Source organism: Podarcis melisellensis (genome assembly GCF_964234715.1).
Source record: "Podarcis melisellensis genome assembly, chromosome: 12".
NCBI classification, from domain to species: domain Eukaryota; kingdom Metazoa; phylum Chordata; class Lepidosauria; order Squamata; family Lacertidae; genus Podarcis; species Podarcis melisellensis.
The window spans coordinates 12,011,381-12,030,315 of NC_138544.1; the positions used below are offsets into that span (position 1 = coordinate 12,011,381).

The 18,935-nt window shown below is 43.5% G+C and overlaps 1 protein-coding gene and 1 long non-coding RNA gene across 3 annotated transcripts in view; one reads left to right on the forward strand and one right to left on the reverse strand.

Annotated features, from left to right (window-relative positions):
- The window catches only part of LOC309353577 (transmembrane channel-like protein 2), a 134,017-nt gene that overhangs the window by 19,331 nt on the left and 95,751 nt on the right, over positions 1-18,935 (reverse strand). For both annotated transcript variants that reach the window (XR_014161939.1, XM_081882953.1), the window contains 5 exons: positions 16,836-16,934; positions 13,064-13,209; positions 7,493-7,640; positions 6,007-6,195; positions 787-966 (listed from right to left, as the gene is read on the reverse strand). Coding sequence is in view for 1 of the 2 variants with exons in the window: in XM_081882953.1 (XP_081739079.1) it covers positions 787-966; positions 6,007-6,195; positions 7,493-7,640; positions 13,064-13,209; positions 16,836-16,934 (762 nt within the window). In the remaining variant the exon portion in view is untranslated. The remainder of the gene's footprint in view (positions 1-786; positions 967-6,006; positions 6,196-7,492; positions 7,641-13,063; positions 13,210-16,835; positions 16,935-18,935) is intronic.
- LOC309353640 overlaps positions 1,790-18,935 on the forward strand; it is a 103,357-nt gene continuing 86,211 nt past the window's right edge. Inside the window, exons 1-2 of the long non-coding RNA XR_014161957.1 lie at positions 1,790-2,042; positions 5,581-5,645. This is a non-coding gene — a long non-coding RNA (uncharacterized lncRNA). The remainder of the gene's footprint in view (positions 2,043-5,580; positions 5,646-18,935) is intronic.

Sequence of the window (18,935 nt, forward strand, 5' to 3'; positions counted from 1 at the left end):
AGGGTGTATGGAGAATTAACCAGTTTTGAATGGTGCTAAACCTGACTCACAGCCACGGGGTCTGAATAATTCTCCCTCTTTTGGGTATATTGTGTAAGAAGCCTAAGAGCTAGGCCATGTAGAATAGCTGTCAAGAAGTCTCCTTCCTTCTCTCCAACCATTTCTTTGACATGTCATGTTGAACGGGGACAGACAGACCTTCCAGGGAATCTTTTAGTCAAATGCAGTACACTTCCATTTGGGCCTGATGGGCACACTGGCTAATATTTCTACAGAGGAGTCGTCTTGACAAGGCCTTGGTTTTGCTCGAGGGTTTGCCTCTCATACGCCTTGCTTGATGGACTCTGACTCATGAATAGATCTAATTTTCCAATACGCTCAGTCTTTTCTGTGGCTCAGCCCTGTCAGCCACTTCCAGATATCACTGACTCCTCTGCAGCTAGACCTCCACACCAGCCTACAATTTTTTGTAATTGCTGATTCAGCAAAGACTCTTTATTTCTAACTGACTGATTTCATCTCCTCCAGTGAGTCTGGCTGCACTTTCTGCTCCAGAGCAGATAGATCTGTCTGGATCTTTTCTCCTCAGGGAATCCAAACCACAGAGTAAGAGTCGATATAATATAGTGGGAAGAGACTGGTTTGAATCTCACCACAACCATAATAAACTCACTAGCAGGGGCAATATTGGCTTTACTTAGGTGCCACAAGACTCTTCTGCTACAGCAAACTAATGCAGCTACACCTCTAGGAATTAATGTACGGATATTCTTTTTAGATTCCCACCTTTTCTTTGACATCATCCATTAAGGCCAGCAAGAAAGTATAAAGGTTCCCAAGGAAGAGTGCAAAAATGCGTCCAAGTTGCCATTTCAGTCCAATCCGAGGATGATACTCTTCTAAGTTCGCAATGGTTTCAAACAGCGGAGGGCAAAACATTCCTAGCAAGGACATAACAATTTCAACCTGTTCCACCGAAAAAGAGAGCTTTGTTATTTTTCAATGTTATTAATGAGATGACACCCATCCTCGGCACCAGTTCTGCCCCTCGACACCCGTCCCCAGCCTCCAGCATCTCCTGCCTGAGGTGGCTGCCTCCCTTTGCCAAATGGTAGGGCCGGCCCTGTGCTTCTCCTTTGGCCGTTCTGATTTGCGGGGATGGAGGCAGGGCAAAGGCTGCCTTTGTCCTTCTGCGGGCAAATCAGGATAGATCTCTCACACCACCAAGCTGTTATAGGAAAATCCTTGGGCTCACTTGGTTCGCCAAATAAAGACACCAGCCAGGAAGTATAAGGAGCAAAACAGCAACCTGTAGGCCTGATCTTTATTCAAAGACTGTTGCAAAAGGACTTCCACTCACCACATGGAAAAAGCAGGAAGAAGCCCTGAATAAAGGGATAGAGGAAGGGATGTTTCCTCTTTTATAAGTTTTCCCTTTCCCCATAAACACCTTTGTTGAAGCATCATGCATACATTATAGATACATCATACATATGTCACAAAGAACTGGTTCATCAGGTTTGCCCCCATCTCTCCCTTGCCTTCCACCTCACACCCATCAAGTGATACAATGGAAATATTTACAAGCTACTGGGTTTCACACTTCTTTGTCCTGACTGTGAACCCAATCCATTCCTGGATGGTTTGCTGTTCTCCATGGGATGACTATCTGTCTGGCACGCATTTGCCAGGGTATCTGAAGAAGTGTGCATGCACACGAAAGCTCATACCAAGAACTAACTTAGTTGGTCTTTAAGGTGCTGGAAGGAATTTTTTTATTTTGATTTGCCAGGGTGTTAGTGATTATCTTTTGTGCAAGAGGCTGCTGTGCAGTTATCACACGTTTCAGGCATTATGGCTGCCCTCACTCATGTCCCAAGCTCCCCGCTTTGGTAGTCCTTTGTTCCCTGAGTAAAATGAAGTTGGAATGGTGTCGATCCGGACGTAGGACTGATTTTATATGAATATTTGAAGGTTTTGCTGCGCAAGGGACAGGTGAAGGCTATGTGACCTTGAACAAGATACAACGCAGCAAAACTGTGGTGAGTTTTTATGGGGATACAGTGGTACCTCGGTTTACGAACTTAATCCGTTCTGGAAGTGTGTTCTTAAACCGAAACCGTTCTTAAACCGAGGCGTGCTTTCCCTAATGAGGCCTCCCTCCGCCGGGGGCCTCCCACCGTTCGACTTCCTTTCTCAAACTGAGGTAAAGTTCGCAAACCGGGACACTACTTCCGGTTTTGTGGCGTTCGTGAACCGAATAGTTCATAAACCGGGCTGTTCTTAAACTGAGGTACCACTGTATTTACAAAATTGAATGGTGTTGGTTTGGGGGGTGGTCTGGGGGTGCAGTGTCCCATTTAACTGGAAACAAACCATTATAAAAATTCCAGTAACAAAGCTATAGCGAGATGGCCACTTAAGGTCACTGTTTTTGAGTGTTATGGAAGAGTAGAAATTACTAGTTATAGCAAATTTATTATTGTTACATTTTTGATGCCAGAGAGGAGAAGTAACCCTTGCTGGATTTTCTGCCTCAGGTACGGAAAATAACTTAGCTGGCCTTGAGGTGGCTATGCAGCTTGCCTTGTGTGATGGTGAAGCGCTATAACCTGCTTCACCTCAGTCAGCAAAATGTCTTGGGCCTTGTCTCCAGGCCCAATATTTTCTCTCAAGAGATTCAGGTACACTCCCATGCTGCCAGGCATTCACAGGATGTATTATTCTGCTTCAGTTTTCTTTCCTTCAGGTGAATATAGGGAAAAGAGAAATTGCACCAGAACTTTTTGAATATATTTATAAATGGTATCTTAGAATAGTATCCAATGTCTATATTGTTTTGGATGCTTGCTGAAAACGTTTGTGTTCCCATATGCCCAGGCACCTGATTTACTTATCTACATTTCAAGTTGTGTTGCGTTTTTAACTTGGAGAAAACCACCAGTGTTTGTGGATTTTGCTGGGTTACTTTATTTGTAACCTGCTTGGAGAGCTTTCTTATTTTTTTTATCAAGCGGTTTATACATTTTCTAAACAAACAAAATGTGCCTCAATACTTGGGCTAAGCTTTTCGTGAATAGAATGTGGGAGATATTAATAGTAGCAATGCTGCTCTGAAAGCATCTGTATCCTTTTGCAGAAAGGCAAGGTGTAAATTTAATAGTAACAACAAAAAAGTGAAGCAACAAAGTAGAATATTACCAGGTTTGAGGGTCTGGTGCCCTCAAAGAATACCAGTACAAGTAGTATGACTTAAATAAAAAATCAGAGTAGTATCCAATGTGAGTCCTACTCAAAGCAGACCCACCGAAATTAATGGGCCTGACTAACCTTGCCCTATTAAATTCAGTGGGCCTACTCTCAGTAGGACTAAGTAGGAGACAATCCACATGTTTGAATTGCGCAGGCGCATGTACGCTCCTTAAAATGAAAGTGTGAAACAAATGCTTTCAGTTTCCAAAGCCTGCTGTAGGAACAATGTGAAATCACTTCTTACGCCAAGTGGATACACGACTTAATTTTGCTAAGATGGCAAGGGATGAAACCAACACTAGGGATTTCTGTGTGAGAGTGTAAGAACACAAACGTCACAAAAAAATAAACGTCTTCAAACTAAATTATTGACTTGGGGAATAAAGTTGTATACCTTTTATAAGGCAAGTGGGGTAATCCCTGGCATAGCTCAGTTGGCAGAGCATGAGACTCTTAATCTCAGGGTTGCGGGTTTGATCCCCATATTGAGCAAAAAGATTCCTGCTTTGTAGGGGGTTGGACTACATGACCCTTATGGTCTTTTCCAGCTCGACAATTTTTGTCATTCTACTTGTGTACTGAACTCCACTCCTGGCTTGGTCGGTTTGGCGGGTGGCAGCAGGAAAATGGAAACGAAGTACTTTGGCTTTGCTTAAATACACACAGGACAATTCCCAGTATTTTTTGATTGTTTGACTAGGAGTGTGTGTGTATGTGTGTGTGTGTGTGTGTGTGTATGATGAGAGCTTTCCCAGGGTTGCCTAGCAACCCTAAACCACAAGGTGCTTATTTCATTCTAGGTCAGATCAGGATATAGGCTGATCATTATCAACAGAACAGAGCTGGAGGAGAGACCAGAGAACCAGGAAGAGCAGATGCTCTAAATCTTGGGTCTGGCTTGTGATGCGCCGATCTTATTTTTAATAGGTCAATAAATTTTGCAGTACAAAAGCCTAGCCATAAGCTGTGTTAAAGAAAATTAGTTTTTTCCTCTTGAAATGGGCACCTTAAGTCATCATGTGCCTTGACCATGGTGTGGTGTCATGTCTGAATTGTGGCGATGGCTTCCCAGAAACTAGAGAATCATGAGAGGAATGTGTCTGTAGTGAGGGTCTGGAAGATTTCAAACAGATATAGGGTGTTACTAAATAATTACAGTACTGGTTGCCTCATATTGACTTGATCCGTTATATGAAGCGACAGAGGATATACCGTATTTTTCGCTCTATAAGACGCACCAGACCACAAGATGCACCTAGTTTTTGGAGGAGGAAAACAAGAAAAAAAATATTCTGAATCTCAGAAGCCAGAACAGCAAGAGGGATCGCTGCGCAGTGAAAGCAGCTGTTCTGGCTTCTGGGATAGCTGCGCAGCCTGCATTTGCTCCATAAGACGCACACGCATTTCCCCTTACTTTTTAGAAGGGAAAAAGTGAGTCTTATAGAGCAAAAAATACGGTAAATGATAGTTGGCAGGGGAGTACTTTTCCGTTTGTCAGGTTACCACAGACCAGAGTTCTTCAACCCTGGGTCTTCAGGCGTTGTGGGACTACAGCTCCCATCATCATTGGTGATTGGCTTAGTTGGCTGGGAATGATGGGAGTTGTAGTCCAACAACATATGGGGCCCAGTGTTGGAAGAAGGCTGCTTATCATAGGCTGTGTGCCCGCTATAAAGTACATTCAAAGCTCATTCTTTCCCCTCAAATAATTCTTGGCACTGTAGTTTGTTAAGGTTTGCTGGGAATTGCAACTGTGTGAGGGGTAAACTACAATGCCCAGAATTCTTTGTGTTAAGTTGTGGGTGAACATATCAGACGACACAGCGATTCTTCAAACAGCTCTTGTTTATTCACAGGCCAGAACAGGACTGAACTGAAGGGTTCAGCCAGCCTGCTTATATAGAGCTCCACTAGAACGTAACAGTAACCACTTTCTGTAACTATCCAATCACTGAACGTCACTTTCAATCCCTTATTTGCATATGCGGACCTGAGTGAAAACTATCTACAGTATCCCCCTGCTGGCCCAGGGTGAGAACTTCAGTACATAACACTTTGAAGGGGGAAAATGTGTTTCAAATGTGCTTTAAAATCATAGTGAGCATACAGAGCAAATTGGTCAAAGCTCCCACTATTCTCTTTGTGGTGACCGTGCACTGCTGCTGAATATGTGTTTCTGAAGAATGGGATCGAGAAGGAAGCTTGATAACTTTGCTTTCAGAATGACGCCAAGGGGTTTATAGCAGAAAGGTTTTAGGAGCAAAGAAAAATACGTGGTTCTACAACTTTTAAATCCCCACCCCTCATAATTATTTTGCATCATTGCAGGTTGTCCATTTGAGGGTTTCACTAACTGATTTGCCAGATCCAAGAACAATTCTGGGAGAAAGAAGGTAAGCCTATAGACTGCAATCAGCTGTGAGTTGGCCCATGTGTCCATTGTGGCAACAAAGGGCACACAAGAGGCATATTTTTATCTTTGCGTGTATTGCTACAAATGTAAAAAAAAAAAAAAAGGCTGAGCAAATTCATATGTGGTTGGCCACTGGGAGAACAGCATGCTGGACCAGATAGGCCTTTGGCCTGATCCAGATTCTACCAATGTCTGTGAGCCATGATAGCTAAATAGAACCTCCACATTCAGAGGCAGCATATTGCTGAATACCAGAGGTGGGGATCAACAACTGGGAAATGCAGCGGAACATTGACTTTGACTCAACTGAGGCATTTTAAAAATGCTTGCACGCTTCTTACCTCATTTCTTTCATACCAGCCAATGTTTTCCATTTTTGAAAAGGCCTGGGAGCGCTTAACGACAAAGTAAATAAGATAGCCACTTCCACATAAGCAACATATAATAAGTACGTTGGCCAGAACCCTCAGGAATCTTCTCAGATGGATGTTCTCATCTTTGTTGCTTTCTTGCTCATCCACAATTGACTCCTTAAGAAATGCAATAAGCCACAGGGAGAGATGATTTGCAGCCCGATCATATATATGTGCTTGCTTGGACACAAATCCCCACCCGTTAGTGCGTTTTGGATTGTGGAACCGCTTGTGGAATAAATGCATTGGTGGTTTCTAAACAAAGCATTCCATATGCCCCAAAGATGCATTGAAGTGTTGGATTTAAACTTTAAAGTCTGGAATGCTTTGGGTCTTGGTTATTTGAAGGACTGTCTACATCCCAATCAACCAACCCACACTTTGAGATCAATGATGGAGGCCCTCCTTGGTTGCCCGCTGCAATGACTGGTAAAATTGGTGGGCCCAATGGAGAGAAGGACTGTTTCATGGTGGCCCAATGGCTTTGGAGGCTCCTCAAGACAACCTCTTTATTGCACATTCATCTTGAGTTTTGCACAAATCTGATGTGGACACTGGACAATAACTGGTCCTTAATGAGGATTTGTTCTGCTTTGTTTGTGAAGAGGTTATGTGAAGCTTGCGTTTTCATCCTGATTTGCTTGCACTGTGGTTATACGCTGTCCCGTTAATACATTTTTTTTAATCCCACACTTTTTAGTGCATTTTCCATCGCTTTTTTAAAAAAAGCTTTCTCACTCTGGTCTTTCAGGAAGGCTTTGACGATCTATTTGTTTTGGGTAACCAATGCATGCGTGAGCGATATTTTCAGCCTGTTATGGCATTCCTTTTAGCTAACATCATATTATATATTCTGGGCAGGTTGTGCGGGTTTTTTTTAGTATTGCCGGTTTATTATGTAAGCCACCTTGAGAGAGTTTTACTCTGAAAAGCAGCCCTATAAATATTTTAAAATAAAGTTAAACTTTAGAAAGACTGAAGCTTGTTAAGGAGAAGCTAAAGTTTAGTAGTGTTGGGCATTGTCCCTGAGAAAGCAGGAAGTATCTGAATCAACTGCATTATTATATGGGTTGTGTTCAGTAACCCACAAAGAATTTAGGATGTTTCTAATGTGTCTTTTGGGTTTTCAGCCTCCACGATACAATGCAACAATACTGTCAAGCTTTCCTTTGTGAAATGGGATAACTAGAATGTGTAAAAGAAGAGACTGATAGATGATGCCAGTAGCTGGGATGTGAAAAGAAAAAACACCATTAAGCTTTTGATACAATCACAAAAGTGTGTCTAAACGTGACTCCCTAGCTATATAAAATGAGTATTCTTCCCTCATTGAAATTCTGCCAAAGGTGCAATGCAGCAGCATCTCGAGAGACAAGGATCTTGCTGCAGAGAGGAAAGTTAAGGTGGTGATTACCTTGAAACTAGTTGTAATGGATGCAAACTTGTTGTCGGCTGTCTCTGGGTTGCCTATGAGGTAGTCCCAGCTAGTGAACATTTTCCAGCTAAAAATGAAGTTCTCATCATCCCCATCGCCTGTGTCTTCATGGGCATTCCGGGCCATTCTGCAGATCAACAAAGTCATATACGGTTGCTTACAATCTGCTATTCAGCCACTAGATGCCTCTCTTCTGTGAGCAGAGAGGTCTGTGTTTTCCAGGGCAGCACAGCTCTTTGAGACTTCTACGTGGGCATTTCAGGCAGCAAATACCGTATTTTTTGCTCTATAAGACTCACTTTTTCCCTCCTAAAAAGTAAGGGGAAATGTGTGTGCATCTTATGGACCGAATGCAGGCTGCGCAGCTATCCCAGAAGCCAGAACAGCAAGAGGGATTGCTGCTTTCACTGCGCAGCAATCTCTCTTGCTGTTCTGGCTTCTGAGATTCAGAATATTTTTTTCCTTGTTTTTCTCCTCCAAAAACTAGGTGCATCTTGTGGTCTGATGCGTCTTATAGAGCGAAAAATACGGTATATATAATTGTGAATACACATCAGGGCGAGCTGATTCAGGAATCCTACATGCATGCAGTTATGATGCCACAAAACTGTCATTTGGTTTTGCCTCTGAATATGAAGATTCCATTTTAGGCTGCTACCAATAAAACAACTTTGGTTAAACTGGATTTTTTAATCACAATTTCATGTTTCATATTCTTAAGAGGGTCTCTTCTCCAGTCTTCAGAGAGTGGCTGGAAGTGGGGAGGCAGAAAAAGGCCCTCCTTTCCTTCCACTCTGCAGTTTTAATCTGAAATCTTAGGCGCAGTACTGCGCTCAGAAGCTCAGAAACTGCTCACGCTAATCAAATTCTCTGTCACAAAACGCGCCTAGAACAATGGGAGTTTCGAATGCTAGGTTTGTGGGATTAAGGATTGGAATGAAAGTTGTAAGATAAATAATCCATTCCTGGCTTTGTTTATGAAGCTCATGAAGCTCACTTTAAATGTTTGATGTTCCCTTTTTTAGCTTTCTGATAACCTTCAAGCCAGGAAAAATGTTCCCATAGTGTGCTGAGGGCATCTTCACACGTTCTGTAGAAGCATTAAAAAAAAGAAAAAGGATGTGTAAGGTGACCCAGGCATGCTTTGTTCAGAATTCCAGTGTGATGGCCAAAGAGAAAATGTGTGCCCCTTCACCACAGTGATAAGCATGAATGTGCATCTTGAATTTCCGCTTTGTTGGGACTAAGTTCCCTCTTTGCACAAAGAATCCACAGGGGGTGGGCGTAAGTCACTCAAGGCTAAACTCCCACAGGACATTAAGCATGTGGTTTCATACTGCACACATCTTTTCAGAAGTTCAAAGAGGGTCAGTCCAAGATGTTTTGCTGCCTGAGGCAACGGCAAGAGGGCACTTCGCCGATTGAACCAGGCTGGCCGATGAATTTTATGTCAATGCCAATACTAGGCTAGCACACCTGAAGGCGGCATGCTTGCTTAGGGGGTATAGGGCAGGGTGTGTGACACATCCAGGCCTGTCCTCCAACATTTTCCTGTTGCTCCCCATTCCCAAGACCTGCTGTCTGAGGCTGCCATTTCATCCCGCCTAATAGCAGCCGCTGGAGCCCCTAACCAGGACTACAACGGTAAGGGAGCGGGGAATTTAAAGATTTCCTGCTGGGGCTTCCACAAAAACTTTCCCTCCGGAGCTGCTATTTGCACATAGAGGGGACTATCTATGCACCATGTTTTGGAGCACCACAGTGACACTTTCTGTTTCCTTGACAAACTTGGCGTTTTCAAACTTGTGTTTGCAGCTTAACTGTAAAGGATGAGGAGGCAGTTGTGGAGGGCTGTGGGGGGATGGGGCAGGAGATGCTTAACTCTTTCCTATAAAGGTAAAGGCAAAGGGACCCCTGACCATTAGGTCCAGTCGTGACCGACTCTGGGGTTGCGGCACTCATCTCTCTTTACTGGCCGAGGGAGCCGGCGTACAGCTTCCGGGTCATGTGGCCAGCATGACTAAGACGCTTCTGGCGAACCAGAGCAGCGCACGGAAACACCGTTTACCTTCCCGCCAGAGCGGCACCTATTTATCTACTTGCACTTTGAGGTGCTTTCGAACTGCTAGGTTGGCAGGAGCTGGGACCGAGCAACGGGAGCTCACCCCGTTGCGGGGATTCGAACCGCCGACCTTCTGATCGGCAAGTCCTAGGCTCTGTGGTTTAACCCACAGTGCCACCCGCATCCCTTAACCCTTTCCTATAATCCCTCCTAAAATGCATTTTCCCTCCCTGCTGGGCTTAATTCCAGTCCTGTACCTGGCAGAGGGGAAAACTGCAAGAAAAAACTGAACTGCTTTGCCTGAGGAGTACCCGCATGTCTGAATAGTTCATTACACGCAAATGCCGCACTTCAATGCACCACAGGCAAACCCATATTATGAAAATAAGTGGTAGCGCTGTCTCAGAATGCAAAGGCACTCCACACTCCCCAAATCTCTCTCAGAGCTCAAAATCCAATTGAAGAGTTGGAAGGGAACTCAAAGAATGTGCTGGTCTCTTATGACTCTAATTCTAAACTTTAAGTCGTATTAATTCCAAGTGCCTAGCTAGACACAGGGGGATTCTAGAATCCTGATGTTGGCAGTTGCACACAGTTCAGCAGTCAAACTGTGAAGCTGTATTTGAAATGAAACGTCGGGGAGGAAGTCAGAACAGCATACAAAATAAAGCAGAGCATTTTGGCTCTAACACTGGACTAGCCCTAACCCTAGCTGCTACAATATGATAATTCTAGTTGTTAGGCAGCAAGGATAACCAGCTTCCTGGTGATATGGCAATTGCACTCTGGACCCTGATGATAGGAAGGACCTAGAGGCAAGACAGCTCAGCATTTGAAAGGCTCTCTCCCCTGCCTTTTGAGAGAGTGACCTCTGACCAGTGGGGCACCAAAGCCAGTTGGCCAGGTCTTCTTTCAGGTAGGCATCTTAAGTACCCTTTTTGCAGCATTTGTGCGGGACTGTCTTATCAAAATAGATGGGAGGCTGATCAGGCCCTGCCTTCACAATCTTACTGTAGGATTTATCAGCAGGTCCCAACCAACTGGATAATCTGGAGGGGAGACTTCAGGGTTGTGAGTCTGGGGTCTACTTTGTGTTTTCCTCCCTACATCCACTTTTTAAAGCAGCTTGTTCTTAGGAGCGTTTCTTCATGCCGTGTACCTGGTGCGGTTAAAATAGAAGTACATCAGCTTTATAAACTGCTAGGGGTTTCAGCGCACTTTCCTGCTTGCTAAAATGATGCCGTTAAAAAAATAATTACATCGAGTGACAATGGAACTGCTTTGTTAGCACTCCAAGAAAAGAACTGAATGGATGAGAGCAGTGACTTGCCCTGTTTCAAGAAGCTTCTCGGGGACAGAATTGGAGAGAATTACGGATAACAATAAGCAATTTGTGCCAGGACAGAAAGCACTGCTTGGAAAGAATGATTCTTTTGTGGGAATTGTAATTAGGGGGCTTTAATGCGGGCCTGTCCTTGCATGCATTTGAAGATGTTGCTTTTAACTAAGGTGCAACCGCATATTTTCATAACATGGGTTACCCAGTGGTGCAACGAAGCGCGGCATTTGCGTGTAATGAACAATTCATGGGGTGGGGTGGGTGCCAAGCTGGGTCTTTGAACCAGGTGAAATAAAACCAAGTTCTGCCCCTGCTCTGCGTAATTTATAAGGGACTGTCTGGGAAACACAGGGTGGGTTGGCCTTAAGAGTTCCTGGGTTTTACGAAGTTTCGAGGAGAGGGTCTGCCATGTAAACAAGCAATCTGATTTGATCTCAAAGTAGCAGGGGCAGACTTTGTTGCTATGTCACCTGTTAGCTCTCGGATATGGATTATGAAGATCCATTATTGATTAAAACTTATCTTTTTCCCTGTTGGGTTTGGCACCCTTAACCCTACTGGATTCCTACCAATCCAAATGGAAAGCTACACTGCATGAAAAGCTAAGAAGAAGAAGAAGAAGAAGAGTTTGGATTTGATATCCCGCCTTTCACTCCCTTTAAGGAGTCTCAAAGCGGCTAACATTCTCCTTTCCCTTCCTCCCCCACAACAAACACTCTGTGAGGTGAGTGGGGCTGAGAGACTTCAGAGAAGTGTGACTGGCCCAAGGTCACCCAGCAGCTGCATGTGGAGGAGCGGAGACGCGAACCCAGTTCCCCAGATTAGGAGTCTATCACTCTTAACCACTACACCACACTGGCCTAAGAGGCTTGGGGTTTTCCCCACAGGCCCTGATAGCTGTAGGTTATGAGAAAGCTAGAGCAATAATCCGCCAACGAATTTGGGATGTGGAACTGCAATGCCACGTGAGCGAGATGAATAAACACCCAGCAATAAAAGATAATGGGAGAGGATTTACCCCAGCAAATTATTTGTCAAAATTACAAATACCTAAATACAGACGGTCATTTACCCTTGCTAGATTCAATGTGCTGCCATCTGCCTTATTGCAGGGCAGATTTGAGGGCAAACCATACTCGGAACGAGTCTGTCCCTGCAGCTTGATGGAGGTAGAAACTGTCTCTCATGCCTTGTTATGCTGCCGTTTCTACAGAGATATACGCTCGGTATTTATTACCCCTGCCATGCAAAAATCTCCAAATGAATCCGAACTTCAATGTCTAAAATCCCTGGTAGAGAACAAGGATTCTGAGATCACGTTAAGGGTAGCCAAATTCTGTGCCATTGCCATAAAACTTAGGGCACAAGCTGTGCTTTCATAATGATTAAGATTTTAAATGATAATTTTAGGCTATATGTTAGTGACTAAGTTTTAATTTATATATTTTTTAACTGTTGCTATATTTGTATTGTCCCTGTTATACCTAATTGCAAATTCAAATGTATCCCTATCGTGTTTTATGACTTCCTTGATATGGTATGTGGGCTGGAAATGGTCTGTGACCGAAATAATAAAATTCATTCAGCCTTGCACGAGGCCAACATTTGACGCCCTCTGCAGCCTTCGCCCTGCCTTCCCAAAGTCAGGTAAGAGGTGCCAGGCTTTGGGAAGGAGGAAGGAGGGCTCTAGGACCCTGTCAGAGCCCTCACGCCTCCTTCCTGAATCTAGGCAAGCACTTAACGGGCTTTAAGAAGGTGCCCTCCCTGACTCCGTACCCAATGTGGGCGAACCACTGACACTGCCCTAAAACCGCCTCTAGGTGTACGATACAGCAGCTGGAAGTTCTACCTGTGTTCCCTAGTGAGTTGTGGGCCAAGGAGTGCAATGAGCACTGGCTCAGAACCTTTATTTGTAAAAAAATAATAATTGCTTTGGTGCATCCCAGGTCCCCGCCCACCAGGGCTGCAAGATTAGGGGGGCGGGGACAGCAACTACCAGAGAAAACTCAACTGGGAGTGTTAGGGCAAGGAAGGTGGGTGACAGGCTCTTCTGAGCATAACCTGTTCACCACCCAAGGCAAGAATGCACCATAGGCTAACACTACCAGTTTGTCAGAAAAAGCCATGCTAAAGAAAGAGCTGGACTTACGATCTTATGACAACTATTATACTGTATCCGTATACACCGACAACGCCAACCATGAAATATGCCATTGGTAGCCTGTACTTTAGCCAGCCAATTGTCCTTTGGTTGTTGTAGTAGCCATAGAAAACAGCAGAATACTTAATGTAGCCCTAGAAGGGGAACAAAACAGCCTAAATCAGTTTGAGCATATTAGATGTTCATTTTGATGCGTATCAGATCTAAACATAACTTTGTAATCAGTACTGGATGCAAGCCTAGTGAAGGCGACAACCTGAATTCAGTTTACTCCTCATTGCGGAATGAGATGCCCATTTATGACTTCACTGGTGTGCTGATTGATGCCTACCATTGTGGTGGGCGCTTTTTATTGGGCACAAGAGATCATATAAGCAGAAGCTTTAGTTGCATTTCCTTTTGGGCTGTGCTAAGCAATTTTTCAGCCCATTGCTTATTCAAACTTCCCACTGAGTTCCATGCGTCTTACACCCCAGGAAATGTGCTTAGGGTGGCAACAGTCCTAGTCTGATGAGCAACTCCTCAGCATTAGGACATGAAATGTATTGCATTGCACCTCCCTCTTGCAGGGATCCATTTTTCACTCCTGCCTACAGCCCCAGTGAAGCAGCATCCAGGAAAGGCTGCTAAAATTAATTTTCATTATCCCTTTGCAAGTTATCTGTGTGCTGCTACCTCTGCTGTGTGTGCGAGAAAAGAAGCAAAAATAGAAGTCGAGCAGAGAGGTCACAGATTGCTGTTTCATAGACGTTACTATGTCAGACAGAATTCTCGTACAATCTCCAGATCAGCTCCATTGTCCCCGAGACAGACAGATAGATTTCCTTTCCCAAGTTATGCCTTCATATCTCTATGAGTGCGACATGTCTGTCTCCTGAAACAATATTGGAAGAGACTCTAATCTCCCCTCTCCACATTTAGTCAAAGGGTGATACACAGAGTAGGCTCACTAAAATCACTGGGCTTAAGTTCACTGATTTCAGTGGGTCTGCTCTGAGTCCAAGGGCGTATCCACATTTATTTTTCCTTCGTTCTTTCCAGGCATGGTCTATGCTTTAAAATTCTGGGTCCGGGTGTCCTTTTTTTTTTTTTTTTTTTTTGGCCACAGAGCTTTCCCCACAAAGCCCACTCTTTAAAGCTCAATTGGAGCAAACATCAATTCATGGAAAACCCAAATTCCCATGAACTGGCAGGATGATGGTGAGAAGGAGGAAGAGGATCCTGGCAAGGGATGTTGCCAAGACTGGGACACACAGGGGCAAGCAGGGGACAGGGAAGGAAGTACTCACAGGGTGACAGAGGATGATGAGGGGATGGGGGTCAGTGCACAGGAACCAGAGCAGCAGGACCCATCATGGGCCAGAGGGCCCCGTATCTCCATGCATGTGATGGGCTCTGAAGAGTAGGGAGCAGTGGAAGGGGTGCTCCAGGAGGCTGAGAAGACAAGGGCCCACAGACCATCTCCCTAGCTGGCCAGGTAGGGCTTGCTAGCTCTGGGAAGATGGGTGTGATTCCTCAGCTGGAGTAGGCTCACAACAGGTGAGGGTCACAGGCCTCATCAAGCCAAGAACAAACTGGAAGTAGAGCTGAGGTCTTGTGTCTGCTCAACTGCCTATGTTGATGAACCTTGGCTTGGATACTCCAAGACTATGTTTTGGGTTTGACTCTGGACTGTGTCCTGACTGCTGGACTTCAGACTTGGCTACTTGGATGGCATTTCCTGACTTTGCTTGTGTGACTTCACCCCTGGACTTGCTGCCAGGTAGGCCAGGGATTCAGGACACATATTGGCATTTGCTAAAGAGCAGTTTTTCACAGGGAAAGGTCGGGGGCAAACCTACCCCCACCCAAATAAAAGACCCCTGCTTGGACACAGAGCATTTAAGCATAGACCTGTGCCTGGAAAAAGTGGGGCAAAAGTGTGGATAAGCCCTAACTTGATATATTTATTTTATTTTATTTATGTATTGAATTTGTATACAACCCTATACCCGGAGGTCTGAGGGCTGTTCACAGAACAAAATCAAAATATAAAACCACAATATATATAGTCAAAATAAAAACAACAACCCAATACCCCCCAAAAAAGAACCACATTTTAAAAGGGCGTAGGCTATATCAGCCAAAGCCTCTTTTATTTTTGCGTAAGTTGTTTGGAATATACAGCCATTTCAGTATGATATCTACCAGACAGTGGCTGCATCAAGACCTAACACTGATCTACAAGCATTGCTTGTTGAACCATAAGCTGCTTGCTGGTGTATGCTTGAGCTCTCGCACTTTATGATGGAATGGCTGGCTTAGTGTTACATCTGAACCAGCACTTGTGGCTGGTTTCTCCCAATCAAGCAAACCATCACTGGGAAGTAAAAAATAAACCTTGTCTTCAGTTTGTGTTGTTTTTTTTTGTTGTTTTTTTTTGGAGAGGAAACAAACCATGATAACTGCACATAATACGAAAGTCAGCTGGTCTATGGTTTGTGTCCCCCCAACTAAGGGAGGAGCAGAGCAGGAGCTGTATGGACCATAGTTTGTTGACCTAGCATGATGTCTGAATGTACTCTTGCTCTTTTTGTTCTTCTCTGCCTCAGCAGAGTTGCTGCTGAGACTGAGGCCATGGGAAGAAGGCAAATAAGGGGCACCATCCAGCCCTGTGGATACACGGTCAGAATCTATTGTGTACATTGTTGGGACAGCTAAAGGCAAAAAGCACAACGGAAAGTCAAACACAAACGAGATCTGTTTCGGTGTTCATTAGAAAGGTTATTTTCAGCTTGGGGTCTCGCTCTGTGCTTACATTTTATTTTGCTGGTTTTCCCCACTGCAAGAATAAAATGAAGATTATAGCCTCCAGAACACTCTGTCAGAAATGGTGTCTCGAGCTCAAATGAAACCTATTCTTTTTCCTCCTCTGTCCTCTTTTATGTAACCCATTTGTTGAGAAAGTCTTACAGTCTCTCTCCGATACGCACTTTCAAAAGCAGGGTCGGCCGGGATCAGCGCTGCTGACTGTTCATCTACTTCCATGCTTAAATCTCATCTCAGCATTTACCAGATATTATGCTTATGGTGCAGTTCGTGCTGAGCTTCAGTGCCTTTGCAGATAGATTGGCTCTGTGGACCTTTGAGGCAGCAATATGGTGTATGGATCTCTATGAAGGGGAGGGCTAATGTTTAGTCCACCCATACACATGAGGATTCTTGGGACTGGTTCACACATACATCTACATTGCTTGATTTGATTTCAGCCCAGACACTGAGATGCAGCTCCAAGTGTCTTCTGGCGGTTCCCTCACTGAGAAGAGTGAAGTTTCAGGGAACCAGGCAGAGGGGCCTTCTTGGCAGTGATGCCTAAACAGCTTGAGGCCCTGAGACTTGAAGGATTGCCTTCTCCCTTAAATACTTGCCCCAACCTTAAGATCTTCAACTGATCCTCCAGACCCTCCCTAGTATCTAGAGAAATGCCCTCCTAGAGAGGTTTGGCTGATGCCCAACACTTTGGTCTTCTTGGACCTTGGTGAAGACATTTTTGTCCTTGGACTTTCAATTATAGTAGGCACATTTATTTTAGTGCTTTCAGATCTTTGCACTACGTTATTCCCCTCTCTGGTTTTATATGCTGGTTTTAGATTGTGTTTGTATCATTTAAGTGTTGCATTGTATTTTGCATATTTGATGGCCTGCGAATCATCCAGAAAATCAGTTCTATGGGTGGTATACAAATGAAGAAAATAAATGAGACAACTCTGAAGACACCTACCTCAAAATCCCAAAGAACAGAGAAATCCATGGCAGTTTTTTGCTCAGCCCTGGGTACAATTTTTCTTGGTATGCTTCCATATGGTGCTCCCATTAATATCTGGAACAAGTTAATCATAATTTTTTTAAAAGATAATTTCTGAAGCATTGAAAATGCCCTTTCATTTCCTGACCCATCAATAACAACACAGCAACTTGCCTTTCCTGTTGGTAAGGTGTATTGTTTTTAAAATGTGAGACAAATGGGCTGATTTATATGAAAAGAAATATCTGTCCCTCTATCCAGAAAATAGTCTGCACTCCAGCTGTAATGGATGAGGAAGGTGGGTTTGGGGCTAGTGATAAGAGGTGGGAGATTGAGAAGGTCTAAAGGTGGAGCTGGCAAGCAGTGTGAGCTTGGGGTGGCAGCCCCTAGTTATATTTTTTAAGAAAGTCTCTAGCCCTCCTAGGAAGGAAGTTTTGAGGCAAAATGGAGAGATTCATTCTAAGTCTGTGTTATCCTCAATTTTATCACCAATTAGTGCTGGTGTGAATAGTCTCTTGAATTGTCAGGCAGTGTGCTTTTTTTGCATTTTGTTGTCATTAGACCCTACTTTTTACAGTTTTTCTCTAGACCCACCTATGCCAAAGTAATTGTGTTAGTCCAGTGGTCCTCAAACTTTCCCCCCTCTGGGCCACACTTTCAGAATAAACATTTGCTTGCGCCACACCAACTTTTCTATTGGTAAGAAATACATTGGAAAACAAAGAGGAAACAACTAGCAGTGCTTGATTTATAACACAGAGCGCAACTACTTTATAATATGATCGTGGGACCTCCATAAAATATAAAACAATGCAAATACATAAGAACACGATCCGTTCCCAAAATATAATTATAATGAGCCTCTTGCATATGTATCTTAAGTACGTATATATAACTCAGTGAGAGGTGTGAGCTTGCTACATTGGCTAATCTCATTTATATCAAGTCTAATTTGAGACAAACAAAGTATCATCTCCTCATCAACACAAAGAAGCCTTTCTCTTTTCTAATCTTTCATATTTGTCAGAGTTGAAAATCCCTGTTCACAACAATTTGTCATGGAGAACTGTCAAAGAATACACAAAGCTCTGGGAGTGAGGCATGGATACTGTTTCTGGTTGTATATCCATTCTACACAGAAATGTTCAAATGTTTCTTTGATAGTCCTTGAATCTTCCTGCCACATTTGCCAACCTCTCTTGCCACACCAGTGTGGCATGCCACATCCTCCTTTGAGAACCACTACTTTGGTGTCACAAGACTGTAGTTTTGGCTGCAACTGACTAACACAGCTGCCTCTTAAATTATGCTTCTTACCCTTCCCGTTTTAAGCAGGCTTAGTTGTGAAATATTCACAGTGGCAAAATTATATCTGGGCACTGTAATCCATTTAAATATGTAATTTTACTTGAATACATTAAGGGAACTGGTTACCATTATTTTAAGAACAGATTTCTTCTGATTTTTTAGCGACAAAACATTTTACAACATCGTTTAAAACCAGTTACACACCAGAATGGTATTGTGATGTTGTATATGGATGCCATGTGCAAATTAACAAAATCTATTAGAATAAGGGTGGGTAAAAATCCAAAGGCTAATTTTTACATGGAGTTCTTTGCAGTATATTAGACTAGGAACCAGAGAATGAGAATGATGTTTCCTATTAGTTAAGAAATCTTGTGATTTTACAATGGTCTCCCATTTCTTATAGTTAACACTGATCTGTTGCCTTGCATGGCTTGTATTTGTACTGTCCTTCCTGCTTGGAAATAAAATAAAATATTGAAACTAAGATAATTCAGAATAAAACCCCAGTCACCCATACACTTAAACATTCTCCTTTCACAATTAATGTGTGAAGATCATATTTTACAAAGCAGTAATCTGAATTCTGCTCATTTTCAGCTGATGGCAGAATTCTTGGGGGATGTCATGGGTTATATTTCCCCTGAATGCCGTAAAAGGATTATGTTTATCTCTCTATGCAGCACACATTCCTCTACAAAAAGCTGGATCAAGTTCAGGGCATTGTTCATGCCTAGAGACAGGCTTTGTAGTACAACATCCCAAAGA